General features: G+C 47.3%; 1 protein-coding gene across 1 annotated transcript in view; it reads left to right on the forward strand.

Moving 5' to 3' along the window:
* Positions 1–16436, forward strand: part of EFNB1 (ephrin B1) — a 130060-nt gene extending 113624 nt beyond the window's left edge. The window contains exons 4-5 of the mRNA XM_038417098.2: positions 4538–4666; positions 6939–16436. Of these exons, the coding sequence (XP_038273026.1) occupies positions 4538–4666; positions 6939–7327 (518 nt within the window). The 3' untranslated portion in view covers positions 7328–16436. The remainder of the gene's footprint in view (positions 1–4537; positions 4667–6938) is intronic.
* The last annotated feature ends 6986 nt before the right edge of the window (positions 16437–23422 follow it).

A 23422-nucleotide genomic window follows, 5' to 3' on the forward strand; every position in this document is an offset into this window, starting at 1 on the left:
TCCTAAAGGGGATAATGCATCTACCAACACAATGCACTAGATGCTCATCAATATTAACAATGAAGATGGCTGTAGATCTTGTTGCAAAACCCACTGCATTGCATATGGCCCTGGGCACCCAAGGCATAAATGGCTGTTCCTCCACTGACCCTTCTTTGAGCAGTCCCCTGCATATTTGTAGGCAATATCAGTCTGTCATTTTGTGGCCCTGGATCCTTCAGTATGTGCAGGGGAGAGTGATTTTGCCCCTAATACTAATGATTTCACCTTCTGTGCTGTGAGATATTCTGGGAGTGATATCACAGCTTCATCCAAATGGCGTTTCTGGAGCTGCAATTTAATTCTAAGAGGTACCACATGGCCCAGTCTCTTTGGACTTCCATGAGCTTTCCCAGTGCATGCTGGGATTCTACAAGGAGGTCATGGCTCCTGGCATGGAGAAGGGACAGCTGTGGGAACAGGGCTGAGGCACCGAATTCTTTCTGACATCTGATACTTTCTTGGGAAATGCCCCCAGAATAAAAGATTGTAGTGCAGCCATGACCTATCTGAGTCCTTTAAATGTGCTCTGCTGTGTAATTTTTTGTGATGGCTGAAGCTCTCTGAAAACATCCTCTTCCCAATCTATGGAGTTCTTCTGGGCCCCAGTGATGCCACAGGCCTGACTCCAGCTCTCTCCCTGGATGCAGAGCTCAGAGTGGCTGCTTTTCGTTATTTTGTTTCATGTTGTTGGAGCCAGTATTTATAACAAAACAAAAGAAATAGTGCTGCTGCCCTGGAAAGTTAGATTCCTTTGTGTTCGCTCAGCTACCTTTGTTGGAAATATGCGCAGACCCATGCACTAGAGCTCAGAAGGAATGTTAAAAAAACCACCAACAAAAAACTGTTTCCCTCCAAAGTTCTGAAATGTTCCAAGCCTGTGATGTCCCCGAACTCCTCTCTCTCAGCCTCCCGATGCCTCTGTCCTCCCTTAAAGACAGTGCTACCTCATCACTGCCCTTTCATGTGTGCTTTCTAGAGTGATGCCTTTCAGGAAAAGTAACAGAAAAGCTTCAGAAAAGCAGACAAGGTCCCTGTCCTGAAGAGCTTACACTCTAAATAGAAGACAGCAAACTAGGGGATGGGAGGCAGCCGCAGGCCACTGACTGAAGCTGAAGTTAGCATATGGCTTGTTAGTTCCGTGGTTTTCATTTGGCAGTTAGTCTGGTTCTGTTGCCTGTTTTGTTAATGCTCCTTTGAGGAGAGGACTAGCTTTGATGTTGCTATTTCAGTAACTCCTGTGGGTTGGCCTCTTTCCTTTCTGCATCATGTCACGCTTCCCAGACCAGGGGAGCAGTAATAGGAATTGCTTGGCTCTCACACTGTTGCTGGTTTCTCACACTCAGTCAAGTCTCATGCATCCCTTTTGGTCTGCTTGTTAGCAGAGTTCCAGCCAGAGTAGGTGAAGCATCTTTGCTCCCCGTGTTGTTTGATGTGGTCACTTTAGAATGTAAAATTGGGCACATAATCAGATGAACATGAAAGGGAAGGATGGGGGATATGACTGCAGCTAGGGTGAAACTGGCTTGTCTGTGTTGCCCGTCCTCCAGTGATGCTGAACAGACCATGGTCTTGCCAATGAGGCACCAAGGAAGCCATCTTGTTCTGCTCTGTCAAATGCCCTCCCTGCTCTGTGACATTTTGCTACCACCAGGGGAGCTACTTGCATTATTCATCAATGAGCAACAAATGCCTTGGAGGCGGCAGGAAGTGGGTCTGGAGCTCTGCGTCCTCCGAGCAACAACCATGACAGGCTCATTTCTGTGTGATACTCACAAGGGTTTAAAATTCCATGACTATATTTAACTGGGGGTGGAGGGACACATCTATTAGCTCCCTTTCTGAGGCGGGCAAGAGGGCAGCCAAAATACCCCAGCTTCAGGTGATTGTTCCTAAACCCTAGGTGGAAACATTTTGGGGGAACAAAATACCTAATGGGGCTTGTCACATTTGTTTAAGTTTAAGGCCTTACTGTGGTCCAAAAGGACCACGGGTAACGAGCCCACACAAGCTTCACCCAACTGATTACAGTAAAATGCAGTTTGTAATGTTGTCCAAAGGGGAGATCCTGGTGCATATAGGATTCAGCCAGGAATCTACCTCTGCTTCATGTTTATCTGACTCTCACTGCTGTTTCTGCTCCAGTGCTTTGGCCTTGAAGGGGATGGCAGGACTTCCCACCCACCAAGCCAAGGGTATTGCCTAAACTCCCCCAAACTGAAAGCAATTCAGGCAATGTCAGTCCTAATGGTCTTAAAAAGAAACAGATTGCTGGTGCTTGTCTTCAGCTTGTCTCTCTTGCACACCACTGAGATTAGAGGTCTGAGAGTATCATGCAAAAGCAGCACAGACCTTTGGCTCAAGACGGAGCGTTAACAGCCATGATCTGCAGTGTCCATAGTCTGTCTCTGTCTCTCTCTCCAGGCTCCATATCAGATTCAAAGTCTCACTGTTATACTTGAGTTCCTTAGCCCCACCTATGTCTTGTCACTGCTAACTGGCTTGCCCTCCTATTTGGACCCTCTGCTAATTCTGATTCGGTCTAAAAATTTCTTTGTGCCGTTTCCAAGGCTGTCCAGGGAATGTTTTCTCTGAGCCTTGCAATACACAGCCTCATTCCCCTCCTGCAGATCCCTCCTTCAAACCCATCTTTGCTCACAGGGCCTCAGACAGTGACCCACATAACAGATACTACTCAAGCCAACAAAATTACTTTAAATATGGCAGCTGATGCGATGCTCCCTGTGTCACGTCAGCAGCCATGACCACATTTCAGCTTTGTGCGCCTTCCTTCTTTGCTTGCTGCTGTTTCCCCAGCATTGTGTCTGCCATTCTCCACTTAGATTGTATGTTTCTCAGGGCAGGGCCTGTGCTGCTAGTACTGCAGTGTTCTGCAGCACACTGTACATGTCTGGGGCCAAACTGAACAATTGTATTATTTGTGAAATGAAGCTATCCATGAGCTGCACTTAAATCTAATGGAAACGCCTGCATTCTGGCAACAGATAGGAAGGATCTTACTCCTTAATTCCCCGCGCCCTCCCATGCTCGCACCCTCCCAGGCACACATACTCCCCACAAAACTCTGAGCTGCTCCTTTCTTCATCTCCATTTGGTAGCCAGTTTCATGTCAGGTGTAGCCCTCTGAAGTCAGTGATGTTACCCCAGGGGTAGATATGGCCCAATCCAGTCTTGCTTCTGCAGCATGTAACCCCTTAATTTCCTGGGCCAGCCCTATGAGGTGCAGAACCCTCCTGGCGGAGCTGGGTTCCAGATGGAGTTCAGGAGAAATGTTTGTTTTTGAGTGTTCTCAGGAAACGCAACCTAGCTCACAGTCCTGCCTTTTAATGTGTACTGCTCTTGGGAAGGGGTGCCTGTGTGAAACCACCTTCCACCACCCTCTGTCTATTCCTGAGGTAGCTGATACTACGTTGTATTGTGGTCACACTGAGAATCCCCAATAGGGATTGGGGCCCCATTGTGCTGGGTGCCTTGTGCACACTGGAAGATAAAGTGTTGCCTCAAAGAGCCCTCCCTGTAAACAATTACTGAAGGTGAGGGAGGAGCATAATGAAGATAAGATCATGCCTCACATTAAGTTAGTGACTTGCACAACTTGGTGGTCCTGATGGTTCTCAATTGTCTTAAATTTCAATCAAATCACTCTCCTTGACTTACAACTAAATCATTGTTGGCTGGTTAATTTCTTGTGGGTGTCACAGCAGAGGTGAGTCTACTGGAGGGATTAGAAGGAGGAAACAGTAGTAGCCTTACAGATTAATTCAGGGAGGGCATTCCCTGCATAAAGGGGTAGTGTGGAGGAAACCTCGGAGACTGATTAGAGAATGACTTTCAAATGTGGGACTTAACCTCAAACCATCACACATCCTCTAGTTAAAAGGAAATGCCTCGAATGCAAAACCAAGGCAGGACCTGTGCCTGCCTCCTGGAATCATGCTTGCTGGTGCGATAAACACCAGGGGCTGTTTTGGCCCAGAGTCCTGAACACTGGTTATTTGAACGAGGGAGGGAAGCCTTGTATCACTCTGGTTCACCCCGGCCCTTTCTCTGTGTGGGTAGCCTAGCACTCACCGTTGGAGCTGGGGGACATGAGAACCAGAGTGCATGTTTAAAACCAAGGGGAATGCTTGCTCCTCCATACATAGTAGGGAAATGTAACCAGTGTTCCTAAGCCTCTTTACCAAGCCTCCCACTCTTACCAATCAATCCCTTGCCCCATGCCTCTGATTCCTTCCTCCTGCCCATACAAGCATGTAGCCCTTGCACAGGGCCAGCCCAGATTCCTGCCATAATGCACTTGTGCACACGCAGCGTGCTGTGCTGCACCACCTTTATGAACAACATTTGACATGGGCACTCAGATACCAGGGTAAGGAGTGAGGTTTAAGCGATTGATGGTGGAGGAAGAGCTACAACTCTTGATCTTGTAATCTAGCACCTGGAAGCAGATTTCTCATCCTGTCTTTCTTTTTCCCAGATCCAAATGCTGTGATCCCAGAGCAGCCGACAACCAGTCGGCCCAGCAAGGAATCTGACAATACAGTGAAAATCGCCACACACAGTCCACGCCACAAGGTCTCTGTGGTGGAGAATCCTGGGAAGCCAGGTAGGTTTGCCTGTGCATTTTAGGAAAGAGAGGAAAAACAGTAGTGCTCTTAGTGGGTCCCGGACCAGCTATCGATTGCCAGAGGAGCCAGGCCCAGTTCAGTTCTAAGAGTCCAGGGAAATCGAGATACCTTAGAGCAGGGAGTTAGACATCTGCAAGGTCTCTGCACAGGTTCCTGCAAACTCATCATCTGGGGTTCCCTCACCATGCATCTCCTGATGTCACTGCTCATAGACAGTGAGATGCTGCCAGAGTCCAGAGCAGTGCAGAATGGACTTGGACTCTGAAGGATAGTTCCTGGAGCTCCCCGGTGTCTGAAGCAGGGGGAGTTTTCCTTTAGCACTCTCTTGCTTCTGTCCTCTGTATTGGTTGTTATCTGTCAGTTTACTGAAGCAGAGTTGGGGGGGGGGTTGGAAAAATAGAGGTTGCCTGGATTTTTGAGCCAAGCCTGGGTGAAAGGCCTTTGAAGGTGGTTTCCTGAGTTCCTGTCAGGAAAAGTGGAATCTGATGAAGGGGGGGAAAGTTGCTCGTTTCTCCATCTGATATACAGACAGGAAGCCAAACTGCTCTCCTCAGGGGTCTAGACCTGCCTTGGACTTGGGGGTTAGAGGGAGGTGGGGGCAGTAACAGGATATGGCAGGTCTACAGGCATCAGAACCCACTTTCAGTAGAGCTTTCTAGTCTTCTGCGGGGAGCAGGGACTCCTGGGGTTCATCTGATTACAGACTGGATGTGAATAGCCATCTGTCTCCAGTCCAGTCAGGTTAATGTGAAAAGAGAGGATATCAGATTAGGGTGAGGAAAGGGGGCAACAATGGGATGACAGTGTCTGTGAGTGGCCAAAGTTTCTTTCTTACGGTATGTCTACACTGCCAGTGAAGGTGTGATTATAGCATGGGCAGGCATACCTGCGTTACCTGTGCTATCTAGATTAAAGGCAACAATAGTTGTGTAGACATGGTGGCATGGGCTTCAACACAAACTAGCAACCAGAGTACAGGACCTCTAGGGAGCCTGGGTAAATACTCTATTCTAGTTGCTAGCCTGTGCCACTAAGTCTACACTGCTATTGTTAGCTTTAATCTAGCTAGTTTGGGTAACACATAGATATTCTTACCCATGCTACAAACACATGGTCACTTGCAGTGTAAACATATCCTGAGATTGCATTGCTTCTTAAGACTGAGTAAGTGGGGTTATGTACATGGGGAACCCAGTACATGCAAAGTGAAAGAAGGTACGCTGTGGACACGGCTGTGCTGGGGTCTCTCCAGAATATACCAATTCCTCCTCCTGGAATCAATGGGTCTGATGTTCCCACTAACTGGACTGTTGCCTCTGCTATCTCAGTTAACTCGGAGGAAGGGCTGTGCTGCTGACTACCATCTGTAAGGGTTGAAGATGCAAATACAGCAGAGTGGGGGCCCTTGGGGTATTGCCAGGCCCTTGGGGTATTGCCAGCCCCTTGGTGTGTCCTCAAATCTGGGTGTGGTACTGGAACCAGGTACTTAGGCTCCATAGTTTAGACGTAGCCTGTGTCAACATAAGGTATGTCTCCACTATGGGGACTATACCCGACTAGACATAACCTACACCCGCAGATGGGTTTTCTGTTGTAGGAAAACTACCTCTCAGAATGATGTTAGCTATATTGACAGAAGTACTCTGCTATCGACATAGCTGCGTCTACACTGGGGGCTATATCAGAATAATTATGTTGGTTAGGGATTTTTTTCACACCCTAGACCATTGTAGCTATGTTGACATAACTTTTAAGTAGAGACCAAGCCTTAGACTGAACTTCAACCCTTACCCCCTGAAATCACTCGGTAAACTCTCTTCCTCTGCCTCTTTGGGTTATGCCCAATCTTGTACCTTAACCTTTTCTTCTGTCCCATCCTATAATAGCTACTTTTCAGTTGCCATTGGAGTACATTAGTGAACTGAGTTTCCTTTTCCTTATGCAGATGGGTGAATTTGGAGCTGGGCTAATGCTGGTAGGCGTACAAGCTTCTTCCCGAGAGCTCTACCAGTGTACCTCATCCCTGACTTGCAGTTCCCCCTGCTATTCCTGTCCACACTCTTGCTAAATTGGGTGTGGTGGCTTTGCAGTGGAGCAAGAGGATTAGGCTGAGACCATGTACATTCTTTTTGTGGCTTAAGCAAGAGAAGAGCCCAGGTTCCCTGAGGTGGAAGGGAGAATGACTAAATGCTTGGGCAGGAAGGTCATTTCCTCACTTTAATCCATCTTGTTTTCTCCCCCATGCCCCAGGCTCTGTTAACCAAGACGGGCAGAACACGCAAGGTAGCAGTGATGGATTCTTCAGCTCTAAGGTGGCAGTATTTGCTGCAATTGGTGCAGGCTGTGTCATCTTCATCCTCATCATCATCTTCCTTGTTGTCCTCCTGATCAAGATCCGCAAGCGGCACCGGAAGCACACCCAGCAGCGGGCAGCAGCCTTGTCACTTAGCACCTTGGCCAGTCCCAAGTGCAGTGGTAATGCAGGTTCAGAACCCAGCGATATCATCATCCCCTTACGGACTACAGAAAATAATTACTGCCCTCACTATGAAAAGGTGAGCGGGGACTATGGGCACCCCGTCTACATTGTCCAGGAGATGCCCCCTCAGAGCCCAGCCAACATCTACTACAAGGTCTGAGGCCTACTACAAGGTCTGAGCCTCGGCATCCTACCAATGCAAGAGCACTAGAGAGCTGAGGGCCCTGGGGGCAGCCGCTGGCTCTCCCCACGAGTGTGCTCGCTCTGTGAGGGAGGAAGTGAAAAGAACCACATGGCAAGACCAGGGGAGCGCAAGGGTCTCGCACCTGATAGTGGATCACTCGCACACTCTCGCTCTGTTTTCCCCTTTGTATTTAGTTTTGTAGTTCTCAGCTTTTGTAATCCTAAAACTCGAGGGTGGGCCTTCAGCATCCTCCTCCTGCTTCAGACTGCATCCTGGCTCTAGACACATCTAGCCGTGATGTGGCCCTAGCTGCGCACAGCCGCCATTGTGCGTGGGCGCTGTGCCTTTCCTCACTCTGATGCCCCTGGCGATACCAGAAAACTCTACCTTCTCTTGTTTTGGGGATGTCCCTTTCAGCTTTTCCATCTATATTATGTTAAGTATTCTTGTGTTTGGGGCTGTGCTGGTTGTTGCTTTGGTCCAGGATTGTCCTAGGAGTCGAATTAACTTGTGGGCCCCAAGAAGAACCTCCACTCAACGGAGGAATGAGCAGCTTGCGGCAGCACTTTGCGTAGGCGTGCCAAGGACATAGACCCTGTGCAGGGAGGAGGCTGACAAACCCAACATACTATTATTATTATTATAATTATTTTTTAACTTTTGTAACATTTTTATTTTTGTGAAATATTGGTGGGACTCTGAGCCACCACCTGCAGCCTTCTGGCATGCTCTTCTCCCTCTGCTATGCCAATCTCCTGGTTATGCTCTGCCAGGTCACAAACTCTCACCTTCTGCTGTCCTTGCCATTTTAAACTTTTGTGTTAGGTTTGTAGCAGTCAACTCTCGTTTACCTGCTTAAACGAGGGGGGAGAGGAAAAATATAACTCAAATGGTCGGTGCATGAGAAAATCCAGAGTTCTACCCCATGCCGCCAGAGCCAGGAGCCTCCTCCCTTTCAACAAGACAGTAGCCTTTGTGGGAACTCCTCAGAAAGGCATGTCTTCCTCAAGGCATGCCCCTTGCCTGATCTCTTTTCCTAGGACAGAGGCTGAGCTAGTTTCTCCAACATCAGGGAGAGGGCAGGAGGACAGCATTCACTGATTGCCTCAGTCAGGCTGGATCTTGGACTGGGCTGAGAGAAAAGGGTGGGAGCATTCAGTAACTTAGTCACAGGGTTTATTCTTGGCTCTGTCATTTCTGCAGATACTGAAGTTGGCTTGCTCTTTGGTTCAGGCCACAGGGCTTCCATTTGGACAGGAAACGAAATGAATCATGCCTGCTCTGAAGCCCGTACTTGACATGTTCTCAGAAGTCTAGAGCAAATGTTAAGAGAGCAGGAGAAGGTGGTTAAGAGGAAGAGAAAGCAAACTGCACTGATGTTGGGGGTGGGGCAGATATTCAGTGGCCACAGCAGTTAGGCTGTTCTGACCCTGGCTGAGCTGGGGAGGTTGGAATTCTGAGTAAACTCAAAGGCCGTCTAGGCCCCCATGTACCCAGCATCCTCACCCCTTCCACAAAGAGCAGCTGGGCCTTTTCTCCCACTGACCCTCTTGTTTCTAGAACTCTTATGTGTGTTTGATCTGTTTTCCCTAGTGACTGCCAGGCATGAGCCAGTCATTCAGCACTAGAAGCAGGGCTTAGCTCCTTGATGGCTTCAGCAACCCCTATTGATTGCTGTTGTCATGGCATGAACACCAGTCAAAGACCCTGCTCCATCCTTCTGATTTACCAGGTAATAGATCACCCTGTCTGGCTCCCTTCCGTGAATGCATGCATCCCACCTTGCAGGGCGGGAATGGCTGTGTCCTGCAGTACAGAGGAACCCATCACAGGAATACTGCAGTTCCTTGCAGTTATGGTCCCAGATCTAGTAGTAACATGACTGAGCGGCAGTGTTTGAGGCCATGACTGGGATCTTGGAACATCTTTGAGAAGGTCCTGCCATGCTGACCTTGTTGAGTCCAAAGGGGTGGGTGGCTACATTCCCAGTCTGTCCTTGGGGTGGGATTTCCCAACATCTCATAAAAATGTAGGGCTGAAAGGGACCTCGAGAGGGCAAGTGTAGCCCCCTTTCATAGAATCATAGAATATCAGGGTTGGAAGGGACCTCAGGAAGTCATCTAGTCCAACCCGTGCTCAAAGCAGGACCAATTCCCAACTAAATCATCCCAGCCAGGGCTTTGTCAAGCCTGACCTTAAAAACTTCTAAGGAAGGAGATTCCACCACCTCCCTAGGTAACGCATTCCAGTGTTTCACCACCTTCCAAGTGAAAATTTTTTTCCTAATATCCAACCTAAACCTCCCCCACTGCAACTTGAGACCATTACTCCTTGTTCTGTCATCTGCTACCACTGAGAACAGTCTAGATCCATCCTGTTTGGAATCCCCGTTCAGGTAGTTGAAAGCAGCTATCAAATCCCCCCTCATTCTTCTCTTCTGCAGACTAAACAATCCCAGTTCCCTCAGCCTCTCCTCATAAGTCATGTGTTCCAGTCCCCTAATCATTTTTGTTGCCCTCCGCTGGACGTTTTCCAATTTTTCCACATCTTGTAGTGTGGGGCCCAAAACTGGACACAGTACTCTAGATGAAGCCTCACCAATGTCGAATAGAGGGAAACGATCACATCCCTCGATCTGCTGGCAATGCCCCTACTTATACATCCCAAAATGCCATTGGCCTTCTTGGCAACAAGGGCACACTGTTGACTCGTATCCAACTTCTCGTCCACTGTAACCCCTAGGTCCTTTTCTGCAGAACTGCTGCTTAGCCATTCGGTCCCTAGTCTGTAGCGGTGCATGGGATTCTTCCGTCCTAAGTGCAGGACCCTGCACTTGTCCTTGTTGAACCTCATCAGATTTCTTTTGGCCAAATCCTCTAATTTTTCTAGGTCCCTCTGTATCCTATCCCTACCCTCCAGTGTATCTCCCTCTCCTCCCAGTTTAGTGTCATCTGCAAACTTGATGAGGGTGCAATCCACACCATCCTCCAGATCATTTATGAAGATATTGAACAAAACTGGCCTGAGGACTGACCCTTGGGGCACTCCACTAGACATGGAGCCATTGATCACTACCCGTTGAGCCAGACAATCTAGCCAACTTTCTATCCACCTTATAGTCTGTTCATCCAGCCCATACTTCTTTAACTTGCTGGCAAGAATACTGTGGGAGACCGTGTCAAAAACTTTGCTAAAGTCAAGGAACAACACGTCCACTGCTTTCCCCTCATTCACAGAGCCAGTTATCTCATCATAGAAGGCAATGAGATTAGTCAGGCATGACTTGCCCTTGGTGAATCCATGCTGGCTATTCCTGATCACTTTCCTCTCCTCTAAGTGCTTCAGAATTGATTCCTTGAGGACCTGCTCCATGATTTTTCCAGGGACTGAGGTGAGGCTGACTGGCCTGTAGTTCCCAGGATCCTCCTTCTTCCCTTTTTTAAAGATGGGCACTACATTAGCCTTTTTCCAGTTGTCCGGGACTCCCCCCCCGATCGCCATGAGTTTTCAAAGATAATGGCCAATGGCTCTGCAATCACATCTGCCAACTCCTTTAGCACTCTCGGATGCAGTGCATCTGGCCCCATGGACTTGTGCTCGTCTGGCTTTTCTAAATAGTCCCGAACCACTTCTTTCTCCACAGAGTGCTGGTCACCTCCTCCCCCTGCTGTGCTGCCCAGTGCTGAAGCAGGACCAAGTAAACCTAGACCATCCCTCACAGGTGTTCAGAGACTATTAGGAACACATTAGACCGGGGTGGCCAACCTAAGCCTGAGAAGGAGCCAGAATTTACCAATGTACATTGCCAAAGAGCCACAGTAATATGTCAGCAGCCCCACATCAGCTCCCCGCCCCTAGCCCCTCCTACCCGCTGGTAGTCCTGCTGATCAACACCTCCCCTTCCCTCCCCGTGCCTCCTGCTGGCCATGATCAGCTGTTTTGTGGTGCTCTGAAGGAGATGGGGGAGGAACAAGGGCATGGCAGCCTTGGGGGAAGGGGTGGAGTGGGGGCGAAGCAGGGGGTTGAACAGTGAGCACCCTCCGGCCCATTGGAAAATTGGCGCCTGTAGCTCCAGCCCTGGAGTCAGCGTCTATGCAAGGAGCCACGTATTGACCTCTGAAGAGCCACATGCGGCTCCGGAGCTACAGGTTGGTCACCCCTGCATTAGACAATGATGGCAATTCCACAAACACCCGTGGGAGCCTATGCCAGAGTTTAATTACCCTGATGTTAGAAAGCTTTTCCTAATATTTAACCTGAATCTCCCTAGATGCAGTTTAAGCCTATTACTGCTTGTCCTACTTCAGTGGACATGGAGAACAATTGTTCCCTGTCCCATTTATAACAGCTTTCACATATTTGAAGACTGTTGTCAGGTTCCCCTCATCTCAGCCGTCTTTTGTCAAGACTAAACATGCCCAATTTTTTTAACCTTTCCTAATAGGTCAGGTTCCCTAACAACTTTTATCCTTTTTGTTGCTGTGCTTTGGACTCTCACATCTTTCTTAAAGTGTGGTGCCCAGAATTGGACACAGTTCTCCAGCTGAGGTCTAAAAGAATCATTGTCTTAAGTAAGTGCGATGTGATAACAAGGTGAGAGCCAGTGCTTCTGTGGCCTTGTGTGGCTGCCTTCACGTCTGTCCCGGGGAGAGGGGTTTTCTGACCCTTCTGATGCTGCCTCCACCTCATGCGTGAGAATGGATGGGGAGTGAGAGAGTTGCTTGTTTGTTCCTTGCCTGTTCCTTTCGGAAGTGGCTGCTTTGGAGGAAGTGCAGTGTGAGGGACAGAATTTGTGTGATAGACATTTCCTTAACTCATCCTTGAACCAAAGAGTGAAGGTATTTCCAAGAGACAGAAAGTCCCTTCTCCCTCCCTGTTCTCTCTGTAAGATTCAGGTATGGAGCAGGGGAAGAGTCATCACTTCCCCCATGCAGGTCCTGCTTTGCTGGGCACGGTACTTAGAAGTCATTCAGTCCACTGGACTCGCTCTGGGGCTGCCATCTGCCTTTCCCAGCCTTATTTCTGGGCGGGGATTAGTCGTCTCTTTAGTTTACTGGATCCCATTTGTAAATCCTTGAAAGGAATTGGCTACAGCACAGTGTCTTAAACTATCTTGGGAACCAGAGGCCATCAGGACATGACAGGGGCCCACAGCACCCACATCAACCTCCAAGCTGGGTTCTGCTTAAGGTGCTGGGCTAGTGCCCTAACCCTCCCTCTGTTTTCACTGCATGTTTCTTTGGTGTGAATTCAACTGTTTACATTTACTGGTGGCCCCAGAATTGGGTGTTTGGAAGTGCACAGCCGGAGAGCACCACCATGCAATGCAGCTGGGTGCAATGAGCACGTGGCTGCAGGCAGCAAGGGGAAATGTGGCCCAATTCCAGGTACAGCCCAGTAAGTAGGGAGAAGGAACACAAAGCACAGCATACAGTGGGGGACTCCACTGTCCTGATCTCATTACAGGGAGTCTCTCCTGAATCCTGTCCTTGTGCCTTCTCCCTCTAACCCAGGGCACTTATTTCCATAAGGCATCTGTAAAACCAGGAGGGATGTGGGGCCCACTGAGACCTAGAGGGTAAAGCGGGCACTGTGCTCTGTGGAAATGGCCTCCTGGGGGCTGCATCAAAGAGCAATTGTTCAGTTTTTTAGAAATGAAAAAATGAGATCTCAGGGTTGAGCAGAGCAGCATTCTCCTCTCCCTCTCCCTCCAATCCCAGACAGGGCAAGAAGCAGGATGCCCCCCACCCTCCACTTTTCAGCACCGTGCAGGGCAATAAACCAGCTAGAGTCAAGGCTGCCTTTACAGTGGGAGTAGAAGAGCCTTAGAATCACAGGGAACTTAAGCTGATCCCATTGTCCCTTCTTGTGGGCTCTGGGCTGAGGCACAGCAGAAGGGAGATGACAGGATTGCAAGAGGTTTCATTTTGCACCTTTAAGTTTTGCTCCCTCCCCAAATGCACCTTTACTTCCCCGCTGTGGGGGGTCTGTGCAGGATGCCGTGCTGTGCCACATAGCTACCAGGCTGGGCAGTGTTTTGCCAAGGTGTTTCTAAAGCGCTTAGACAAGAGTGCACTTTGAGGCTTGCTCGGCTGAGGTTGTCAGCCAAGGTCCAGGTTTTTCAGGACTCCACAGAGGATTGACTGAGTCTGTTGTGTAAAACTGCGAAAAGATTCTAATCTTAAAGAAATCCCCCTTCCCCAAAAAATCAGCATCCTGTTTCCAAGTGCAACTAAAACAATCGAGATTTCTAAAACTGGAGAAGCAGCCCAGCCTGTGTGCATTGTTAAAGAACCGTTTGTTTACAAGGAGTTTCACCTCCCAGCCTGGAAAGGAGTGATTGGCAGTGGTTTGAGACTTCGATGGTCAAGCTGGAGGCATGCTTGATGGGAAGGGCTAGGAGACACAAGGGGCCTGGGCTGGCCAGATGTTTAAACCAAAAGTAGATAAATACAATTATTCCAACTTTTATTGTTAGCTCTCCAATGGGATTACCGCCCCCTGAATGCAGTGACTGTCCGCTCGCCCCTCCCCTGCTTTTCTGGGATTTTTAAATCTTAGTAGTATACTGCTAATGAAAGGGCAAAACCACCCATCATCAACAGAATGTGGGTTGCTTGTTAGTAACCCCCATAAATGTAACTAACTCCTCTAGCTGTGGGCAGCTGAAAAAACTTGTAACCCTGTCAAGGGGTGAAATCTGAACTGTAATCTTGCTGCGCACCTCAGTCTGCTGGGTCCTATAACTGAGTGTCCCTTTTGTTCTTTTCACTGAAAGAATTGAAGGTGGTTTTTGTTTTTGTTTTGTTTTTGTGTGTAAATACTAGTCTTTTTTGGAAGAAATAATGTAAAGATGTTTTGTATAAACTCTGAATTATTTTCTGGTTGCTTTTTCTTAGAAAAACAAATGAGAACTAAAAAAAACTGCAAGAACGGGTGTAAAACATTGTCATACTGCGATCAAATTCAGGAGGCTCATTGGCGAAAGGGTGTGTGTGCGCGGGCACTTTGGTGGAGCTATGGAGAATCAGGGAATGGGGTCTTTATTGCATCGCGACGCCCTTCTGACAACAAAAATTACTACATGACCCCAGGAGGAGGGACTGAAGCTTGAGCCCATCCCCAAGCCCCAGCACCCCACGTGGGGGGCCAAAGCCCAAAGGCTTCAGTCCCAGGCAGGGGGCCTGTAGCCTGAGCCCCACCTCCCAGGGCTGAAGTCCTCAGGCTTTGGCTTCAGCCCCGGACAGTGGGGCTCGGGCTTCGGCTTCAACCCCAGGCCCCAGAAAGTCTAAGCCAGTCCTGGTGACCCCATTAAAATGGGTTTGCGATCCAGAGTTTGAGAACCATTGCTCTAAAAGCAGTTGGTAAATCTCCCCCCCCCACACACACACACACTCACATTTAAAAAAAAAAAGTTTAAGCCAAACTCATGAATTTGGGGGGCCTACCTCGTGATGTGTGAGTTGTCAGTGCTGGGGTGGGATGTTAACCCATCCCCTCTTCTTTCTAATTGATAAGAGAAAGCTAAACTCTCCCCACCCCACCCCTTACTGTGCCTGATGCCTTCATGTTAGAGAAGTGCACTTTGCCTAACTAAAGTGAATGAGTGGGGAAGCACCAGAGGTTAGTCCCATGGGGGGAGATGTGCACGTGCCTCATGAAAACCATTTCCAGCTCTACTGTCACATCACGAATGGCAGGTGGTTCAGAGATGGAAGAGGCCTAGTAGATCTGTCTCCGAGGTCTGAGTCTGTGGTGATTGCCCTGTGTATTACAGCTGCTGGTCAGTTAGTTATGCCAAAAACCTTCTGCATTATAGCAACACAATGAGTTCATGTGAGGTGATTGCTGCAGTCCCAGGTTCTCTGGAATGTTAAGATAAGTTGATGAGGTGAAAAGGGTCAAGAGAACCCACTGTCTCCATGGCAGTGCACACGCAAACACACCCTGTAACGTGACGTGCACCCACATTTCAGAGATGTAAACAGGTACATGTTCATGGGCGGTGTACATACCGTGTGTATGCAAATACACCCTGGCATGACAGATGAGCCCATGCATCACAGCCATGTGCACATTTGGGTCATCTCATTAAATACCACAATCCAGTATTCTGCAGCAAGTTAAACTTCCTTCCATTTTCCTAAGTTGGGGACCTCCTTAAGTCATGTGATCAATCAGTGGCGCTGCTGCCTCAGCCACCCTTGCCCATCTATGCTGGAGCAGTAACAGTCAGTTATGGTCTCACAGGCATTCTGGCTGGATCATGCTTTCGCTTTTCCTTCCTGCACCTCAAGCTCTTTCTTGCCCCTACAGCTGATGCTGCCAGCAGGGTACTCCCAACTGTAAAAGATCTGAGGTAGCAAGTCATCCTCATACATTTCTGGAGTGTCAGTGAACCAGATGAAGGAGAGTGATTCACGAACACATTCTGGGACTAGATTAGTGGTCAGGCTGCCAGTGCTGTGCTGTCCTGCTGCTGTAACTGATGTTCTCATCTGTATGCAGAGAGTACAGATGCTCTCCAGCCACAGGGCTAATGAGTGTTTACACATTTTGCCTTCATTAACAGAATTAGAGTACTCACCTTCTCTCTAGCCTCTCCAGAGAGAGTCCATCCGCTCAGGCCTCTCCTTGGCAGGCAATAGATGACTTGGTCTGAGAAACACTCCAAAATAAGAGTGCCTCTTCTCATGACCGATTGTTCCCTTCCCACCCTCATGATGAAGTGTAAGGTGCAGAGTATTTCTTCCTGCCCTAGAGCAAGATAGTCAGTGGGCAAGCATCTCACTGGCTGGTTGATCGTCTCTTGGTTTCTAATCATGTTCCATCCATTTGTTAAGTTTTGGTTTGGCTTCTGGGCCACAGCCCAGAGTCCTGGAATCCTATTGGTCATGCTCACCCAAACCATGTATTCTTTTGTTCTTGTCATGTTCTTTTTTTTTTTTATTCCTTTGCCTTTTACACAGCTGCTTTCACCCAGTATCATATCATCAATAATCAGTAATATGGAATCTGAATTCCATGGAGCCATGATGGAACCTGATATATTGTTAAATAAAAGATTTTTTTCCTATGGAAACCTTGCAGTCTTCTGTGTGTTTTTGTTCCTGCCCCTGACTCTTTTTGGAAATAATGTTGTTTTAAAAGAACCAAGAAAAGGTTAACTCAGGGAATTGATAATGAGCTACGAAGCAGTACCTTGAGGTGCTGAGTGGTAGACTGAAAAGCATTTGGAGAGAGTTTATTTTGACTGTTAAAAAAATGGTCACACATTTGTAACCCCCTCTCACTTGTCTTGTTTGACTCTTAGCTCCTCAGGGCAGAGATCTCATGTTCTGTGTTTGTACAGCTCCAAGCACAGTGGAGTGCTGAGCCTGATTGCAACCTTAACTGCAACATGAAACTGCTACTGCTTTGAATCAGGCTCAAGTTAGAACCCACCAAAGCTTTTCTATCTGCCTATCAGTAATTGGCCCTCTGGTAAATAGCTTTGTTAAGAGGTTTTGATCCTGTGCTAGTGGGGCAGGGATCCAGATCATACAAATGGCCAGTGTAAATGGTTTCAGTGGATTTTTGTGTAAGCCAAAAAGCAAATGTGCTATGACTGAACTCTTCTCTCTTCCTGAGGTAGGGCTACAGGACCTTGGCAGAGGGCAGCCGGAGGGGGGGAGCTCATGTTCTGTAGACACAGAATTTTAGTCACTGGGGGTATGTCTTCACTACGGTGGGTAGTGATCAATCTATCGTGATAAATCGATCCCCAAATCAACGTCTGTACTCCACCTCAGCAGAAGGAGTAAGCGGACTCGACGGGGGAGCCGCCGCGGTCAACTCCCCGCCGTGAGGACGGCCAGGTAACTCGAACTAAGATACTTCGACTTCAGCTGTGCGAATAGCATAGCGGAAGTTGCACATCTTAGTTCGAATTCCCCCCCCCCCACCCCCACAAGTGTAGTCCAGGCCTGGGACTATCAGCCCAGCATCTTCCACCAGCACTGAATAGTGCCCTTAAATATTAAATCAAGTCGAAGATGTGTGAGAGAGAACTGGGAGTGATTTTTCCGTTTGGAAACAAATCAGGCTCTCTGTGTCTCATTCACTACCCTAGGGATGCTTTTGTAAAATCAGGATCTTTGTTCCTTAGCACAAATACTTTACCAGAGATCAGCACCCTCTGCCGGGGCCATTGTACTTGGCTGCTGTGAGGAAGCTTTGTGAAACCCCAGCCAGCAGAATCTGCCTGAAGTTGGGGGGTTGGCAGCAGGAGCAGGAACCACAAGCACCCTGCTCCTGTGCTGAAGACAATGCCCTGAGATTGTACCTAATCTCTGGGGGTATTGCCCAAGGGCTGGAAGCATAGGCCCCCTTTCGCTATTGATATTTATTTAATCATTCCTCCATATAACTTAATTTAATAAGTTATTAAAAAGTCATTCTGGGAAATGGCAGTAATAAATCCTTAACAGATGGTGCTATAACCAGCTCTGAAGCAGGCTCCACCATAGCTGTTGCTCTGCCTATTTATAACCTGCTTTAATATAGGATTTTACATGACTATAAAGTACCACAAAATGCAATAAATAATAGACGAGAAGCATTAGCAAAATGGATCCCCATGCCATTGAGCGTGGAGCCCTTCTGCTTTGCTTGGTCATTTCTCACTGCAAGTTGGGTGGGTTCTGAGGTCAGTAGCTGCCCCTCCTGTGCTAGTCTTATTGCCAAGTGCCAGTCTGTGTACTCTGCCTATGCATCATCTTGGCACATCTAAGACATGCTGTTCCCTTCCCCCTGGGTGGAGAATAGGGAAACCAGCTGCACAATGAGCTGTCTGCTCCTGAGTGGGAAACTGTCCAGGACTTCCCAGGTGATTGGCTTTGGTAGTCTTTAGTTCCTGTCCTATTGTGCTGTGTGATGTTGTGAACATGTATTTAAGATTTTCTGTTCAGCCAAGTTCCACCTTGGAGGCAACTGTACTTCATTAGTTGGGACCCTTTGATCTGCAAGGCACTATAGAAATGGAAGATCCCTCTCTCCAAGTGGAATGGAAAGTGTAAGGATGTTGCTATCTCCCTCCACCCACTAACCTGCAGAGATGACTGTACACTCAGGAAAACATGGAAACCTTTGACAGCCTTCCTCCCTAGCAACTCTGAAGAGAGCCCCTCTGCCATTGCTCTGCTTGCTTCCATATGCTAAATTAAAAGCCACTCGACATGTGAAATACAAAGACTGTGATTTATGTTAGATAGAATCTTTGCAGAAATGATTCAAGAGAATGTGAAATGTCAAATTCATTTCCTCTGAAGGAAGTTCCTGGTGGGGCGTGTTTAATGCTCTCCAGACAGATGCCTGTGGGATTCCATAAAGCAGAAGCCCTCATAAGGGAAAGGGCTCACTTCTGATTCTTTATGGATAAATCCAAACCTTAGAAGAGGGTCTCTTGTATATTCCTGGGGTTTGGACTGGGAATCAGGACATCTGGGGTTGGCCCTTCTTACTGGGAAAGATGCCATAAGCAAAATCTGCTGGCTCAGCAACCTCCCAAGATGCAGAGAAGATGTCAGGGTAACTGAAGAGATCCCTCCATGTAGTTCATATGGGACTTGAAGTCTCAAGCATTTGAGATCATCTGGGATGAAAGATGCCACAGAAATATGCCCTGATCAGAGATACTGCATGAACCAGGCAGGAGGAGGCTGGTTAGAAAGGAAAGGGCTGCTCTTTATACATTGACCTTGCTAATTAGCAATGAATGGGAAAGAGGGTCTGGGGGAGGACAATCAAAGTTCACTAAAACAAGATTGAAGTGAATTTCATGCTGTAGAAAGATGCCACTGTGAACTGCCAAGTCCCCTTTACGCTGCGTAAGTACAAGATGGACTGTGGAGTGCAAGCATCCCTTACATCAGTGGTTCCTAAACTGGGGTTCATGAAACGTTACAGGGAGTTCTCGGGGAAAAAATTCCCTAATGGTGGACAGAGCTGTCCCCAGGGACCCTGGGCAGCATGGGGCCAGCAGCCCGGAGCCCCTGGACTTCCAAGAGCTAAGCAGATCAAAGCAAGCATATCTATCACACTGAGGAGATTTAAACTTCAAGACTTCTTATAAGAAATGGAAAAGGAGGTGGATATTTTTTTGCTGTTTTTAAAATGAAATAGGCAGCTAGTATTGTTTTAAAAATTATTATAAAGAACAAGTTTAAGCTTTGTTGTAATGTGCGTTGTTTGCCTGGACTGCTCAAGACCTGAATACTTGTGTAGGAGGAACTCTTTGAGTTGGCTTTTTAAAAACCTTCATGCTGTTTCACATCTGATGCTCCTTGATGAAATAGGAGCCTTGCATATAACAGGCTTATTCAAAGTGATACAAGCTACAAAAATGAGATCTTGGAAGAGTGTTGCTGTTTTCATAATGTAATAAAAATACTGTAATGATTAATAATTAATAATAAGCATGTCATAAAAACAAATTTTATATTTCCAAGATCACTGCTTTTATAATTTATTCTTGGGTAAAGGAGAAAATCCCTGGAAATATTCATTTTTAGGAGGGGGTTTGTGAGACTTGACATTTTAGTGAAGGGGGTTCAAAGGTTGTTAAAGTTTGGGAATCACTGCTTTACATCCAACTCCACCGATGTGCTTGACTTCTCCCTGCTGTGATCACCTCTAGGGTAGGTGGTGAGAAGGTAATCAATATATATTGGTTTAAAGTTTGTTCAGTTGCCCCCTTATAAGCGTGAACAATTTCTGTTCTAGGGATGGAAACTTTCTCTTGATCTTATCTGTGTTTCCTTAGACAAAGTATCTAATGCAAAATGAATCGTTTTCTTATTTTCTTTAGCTTCTAGGTGGAGTTCAGAACTAGATGGAGCCTATTTTGGGTTTCAACAGAGGGGGATAGTTTTTCTGATTTTTGAGGGTCAGGAGGAATTAAGTTATTAACCATATATTCCAGTCGTGCTTGTCATCTATACCTCTCATCCTGTAGATCCATGTATGTCAAGAAAACTCCTTGAGCAGCTGGATCACTGAGGGCCATGATTCATTTCCTAAAATTGTCTTTGAACCCCTGCCAAGGAGTTGGACTGACCTCAGAAGGTTCTTTCAGCACAGAAACAGAGCTTAGGGGGACCTCCTGAAGTCCATCTCTGACCAGCTGTTGCTACAAAGCATCGGAATTCCAATAAGGCAGCTAACTCTGTCCAGTAGATCAGCACTATTCTCCATTTATCGTGACCACATGTTTTCCTGTGGGCCAGGAACTCCACTGTGGTTCTGCTCTGGCCAGGTCTGACTCAGCAGAAAAGTGTCCTCGTGAACACATTCATGACTGGATTAATTAACCGACAGAGAGTTCTCTTATAGAAAGAAATGAGAGTGAAACCTCATGATGTCTTCCCTAATGGAGCCTGTGGGAGGCCTGGCCTTGGAATTGCTGTGCCTGCAGTCACTGTCTGCTCTGGGTCCCTTTTAGAATCTGAGCTGTATTTTCCTGGAATGGGTTTCAGAGTAGCAGCCGTATTAGTCTGTATCAGCAAAAAGAATAGGAGTACTTGTGGCACCTTCTTACTATATGTTTCATTCTATGCATCCGATGAAGTGGGCTGTAGCCCAGAAAAGCTTAGGCTCTAATAAATTTGATAGTCTCTAAGGTGCTACAAGTCCTCCTTTTCTTTTTTCCTGGGATAGTTCTCTCTTGGGGAGGGATTCCTCCACTCATAGAATGTTTGTGGAATGTAGCCTCAGAATGTATTGGAGAGCTAACTGCAGAGGGTGGGATGGCAGGCAGTGTGGCGAGGGGGGAGATTGTATCCCGTAAAGAAACAGCCATTTCCCAGTTCGTTTGCTAATTTAACCGCCTCCCACTATGTCCAGGGTAAACATGGGTCTGACTGAAAGGAGCATGGCTCTGTGGAGTGTCAAAGAGGAATGTGGAGAAGCAGGAAGAGTGAGAGTCAGGGTCAGGGTATGTGCTGGGAATGCAAAGCACTTGGTGTGAGCTGCGACAAGAGCTTGGGAGTGGGAGCAGCTTGGGGTTCATGGTGGCTGGATGTTAGCCAAAAGAGGAACCTGCTGTGCATTCACTGTGCATGGTTGTGAAGCAACAGGACAAGCCAAGCAGCCCGCAGGGGCTTAAGGTCATAGGATGTGGGCTAAGAACAGAGCTTACTTATTCTGTGTGGGAGTCCAGGAAGGGGTGACCCCAGGCAGAGATTCCTTTGGAAGCATCCCTTAGGAGCAGTGAGTGCTAGTTGGATCTATATTGGGGTTAGATTTAGGGGATGTTTCTTGGGCTGAGATTTCCCTGGACTGTCCTGCATGAGCAGCATTCCCTACTGGAGACTGTGCGATCACTCTGACAATGGAGAGACTGAAGTGCAAAGTGTTTGTGTCTCAATGTTCAAAATACAAGGAGTGCAAGAGAGAGACATTCCCAAATTATTAGGAATTATAAATGGATTTTCAGCAAAAAAACAATGGGGGAAAACTGTCTGATCCCAGGGAAAAAGGAGCAAGAAAACAAAAGTTTTGTTCTGTGTAATGCTAGCAATCTGCACCCGGATCAGGGATGGATGCTGCTGATAAATGGACACAGGAGTCAAGTCCCCAACCACAGAGGGTATAGGGTAAGTTGTATCAACTTCTAACCAAGCAGCTCTGTAATAATTTATTAATACTGTATGTTGGTCTTGTTGTTGGTGTGTTTTACTATACGCATATGTGTTTAATAGGAGGCTATAAGAAAAAACAAACAGGAAGGAGAAACAGTCGGTCAAGATAAGCCACTTCTCAGCAAACACTTGAGAGTTGTTAAGAGACAATACCAGGTAAATACCTGAAGATCAAGGGGACTGTGGCAGATTTTTACAGGGACACTTTCAAGAGGGGGAAGAGGATGGGGAACCAGACAGACACAGGACCCTGCTTGGATATCTGAAGAAGTTAGGCCTGCCTAGGTTACCATCTGGGAATGATACACTGTTAGGTAAGATAGATGTGTGTAGACTGTTTAAAATTCTCTTTCCAAATTCTTTGCTCCAGCTGTTAAAACCAAAGTACTGTTAGTTTTAAGAAGGCTGTCTGGTCATTCTGTTTGCTGCTGGTTGCAGGCTCCTGAAGGGAAGAACTGCAGATGCTGAATCCAGTTGGACCTGTTGGGTATGCATGGTAATATATAGGGTCCAGAGTACTGTATGCCCAGGGCTTGGTCTGAGAGAGAGACAGAATTCTACCCCTGGTAAGTAATGGCACAAGGCCTGACACATGCGGAGGTGCACTCAGGGAGACCACAAAGGGCCCCGTGATAGCCCTGACTGGGGTAAATTGTACCTATCTCTAGCCAACACTTGAGCAATCTGTCTCCTTTATGCTATTGGCATGACAAGCTATACAACTGTTGTCAAAAGGCCTCCCTCAAACTGGGGAGTCAGAAGGGACTGGGGCTCCCACAGGCTGTTCATGTCATTTGAAAATCACTGGACTCTCAGATACATTTTTACCTCTGAGTTTGAGATGAGAGTTGCTTTTCATGCCCAGCATGACTAAACCTGGGATCTACTGGAGGAGTCACCCTGCACTGCCCCCTCTCCCTCATCCCCAATTCCTTCACATGTAGCTTGGCAGAATTAACTCATTTTCCTGTTCTCCCATGCCACTGTGTGTGTTTTGGTATTGCAATGGCAGCCAAAGTGCTGTTCTTGACCACAAAACTTCACAGCAGGCCAAACCCCCGAAGCCAACACACAAATTATTGATCATAGATGTCAGGGATAGAAACGTCCTACATGGCTCCATCTAAACCATCTCCTGGCCTGTGCAGCATTGTTACTGGTTGTATAGTTAATAATGATTTCTACACTAGTTTTCAACATCCCAGGTAATGTGGCTTTCCATCCTTTTTCTTAGGAGACAACTTTATCCTCAGCCTGAAACAACTCACTCGCAAGGAGTTATTCCTGATATTCAGCCTAAATTTTCCTGTTCTAAATTCCATTCCTTTACTTCCAGCTACAACCACTTGTGCTACAACCACTTGTACCACAACAAATGACTCATCTCCCTCCT

The sequence above is a fragment of the Dermochelys coriacea genome, chromosome 9 (genome assembly GCF_009764565.3).
Source record: "Dermochelys coriacea isolate rDerCor1 chromosome 9, rDerCor1.pri.v4, whole genome shotgun sequence".
NCBI lineage: Eukaryota > Metazoa > Chordata > Testudines > Dermochelyidae > Dermochelys > Dermochelys coriacea.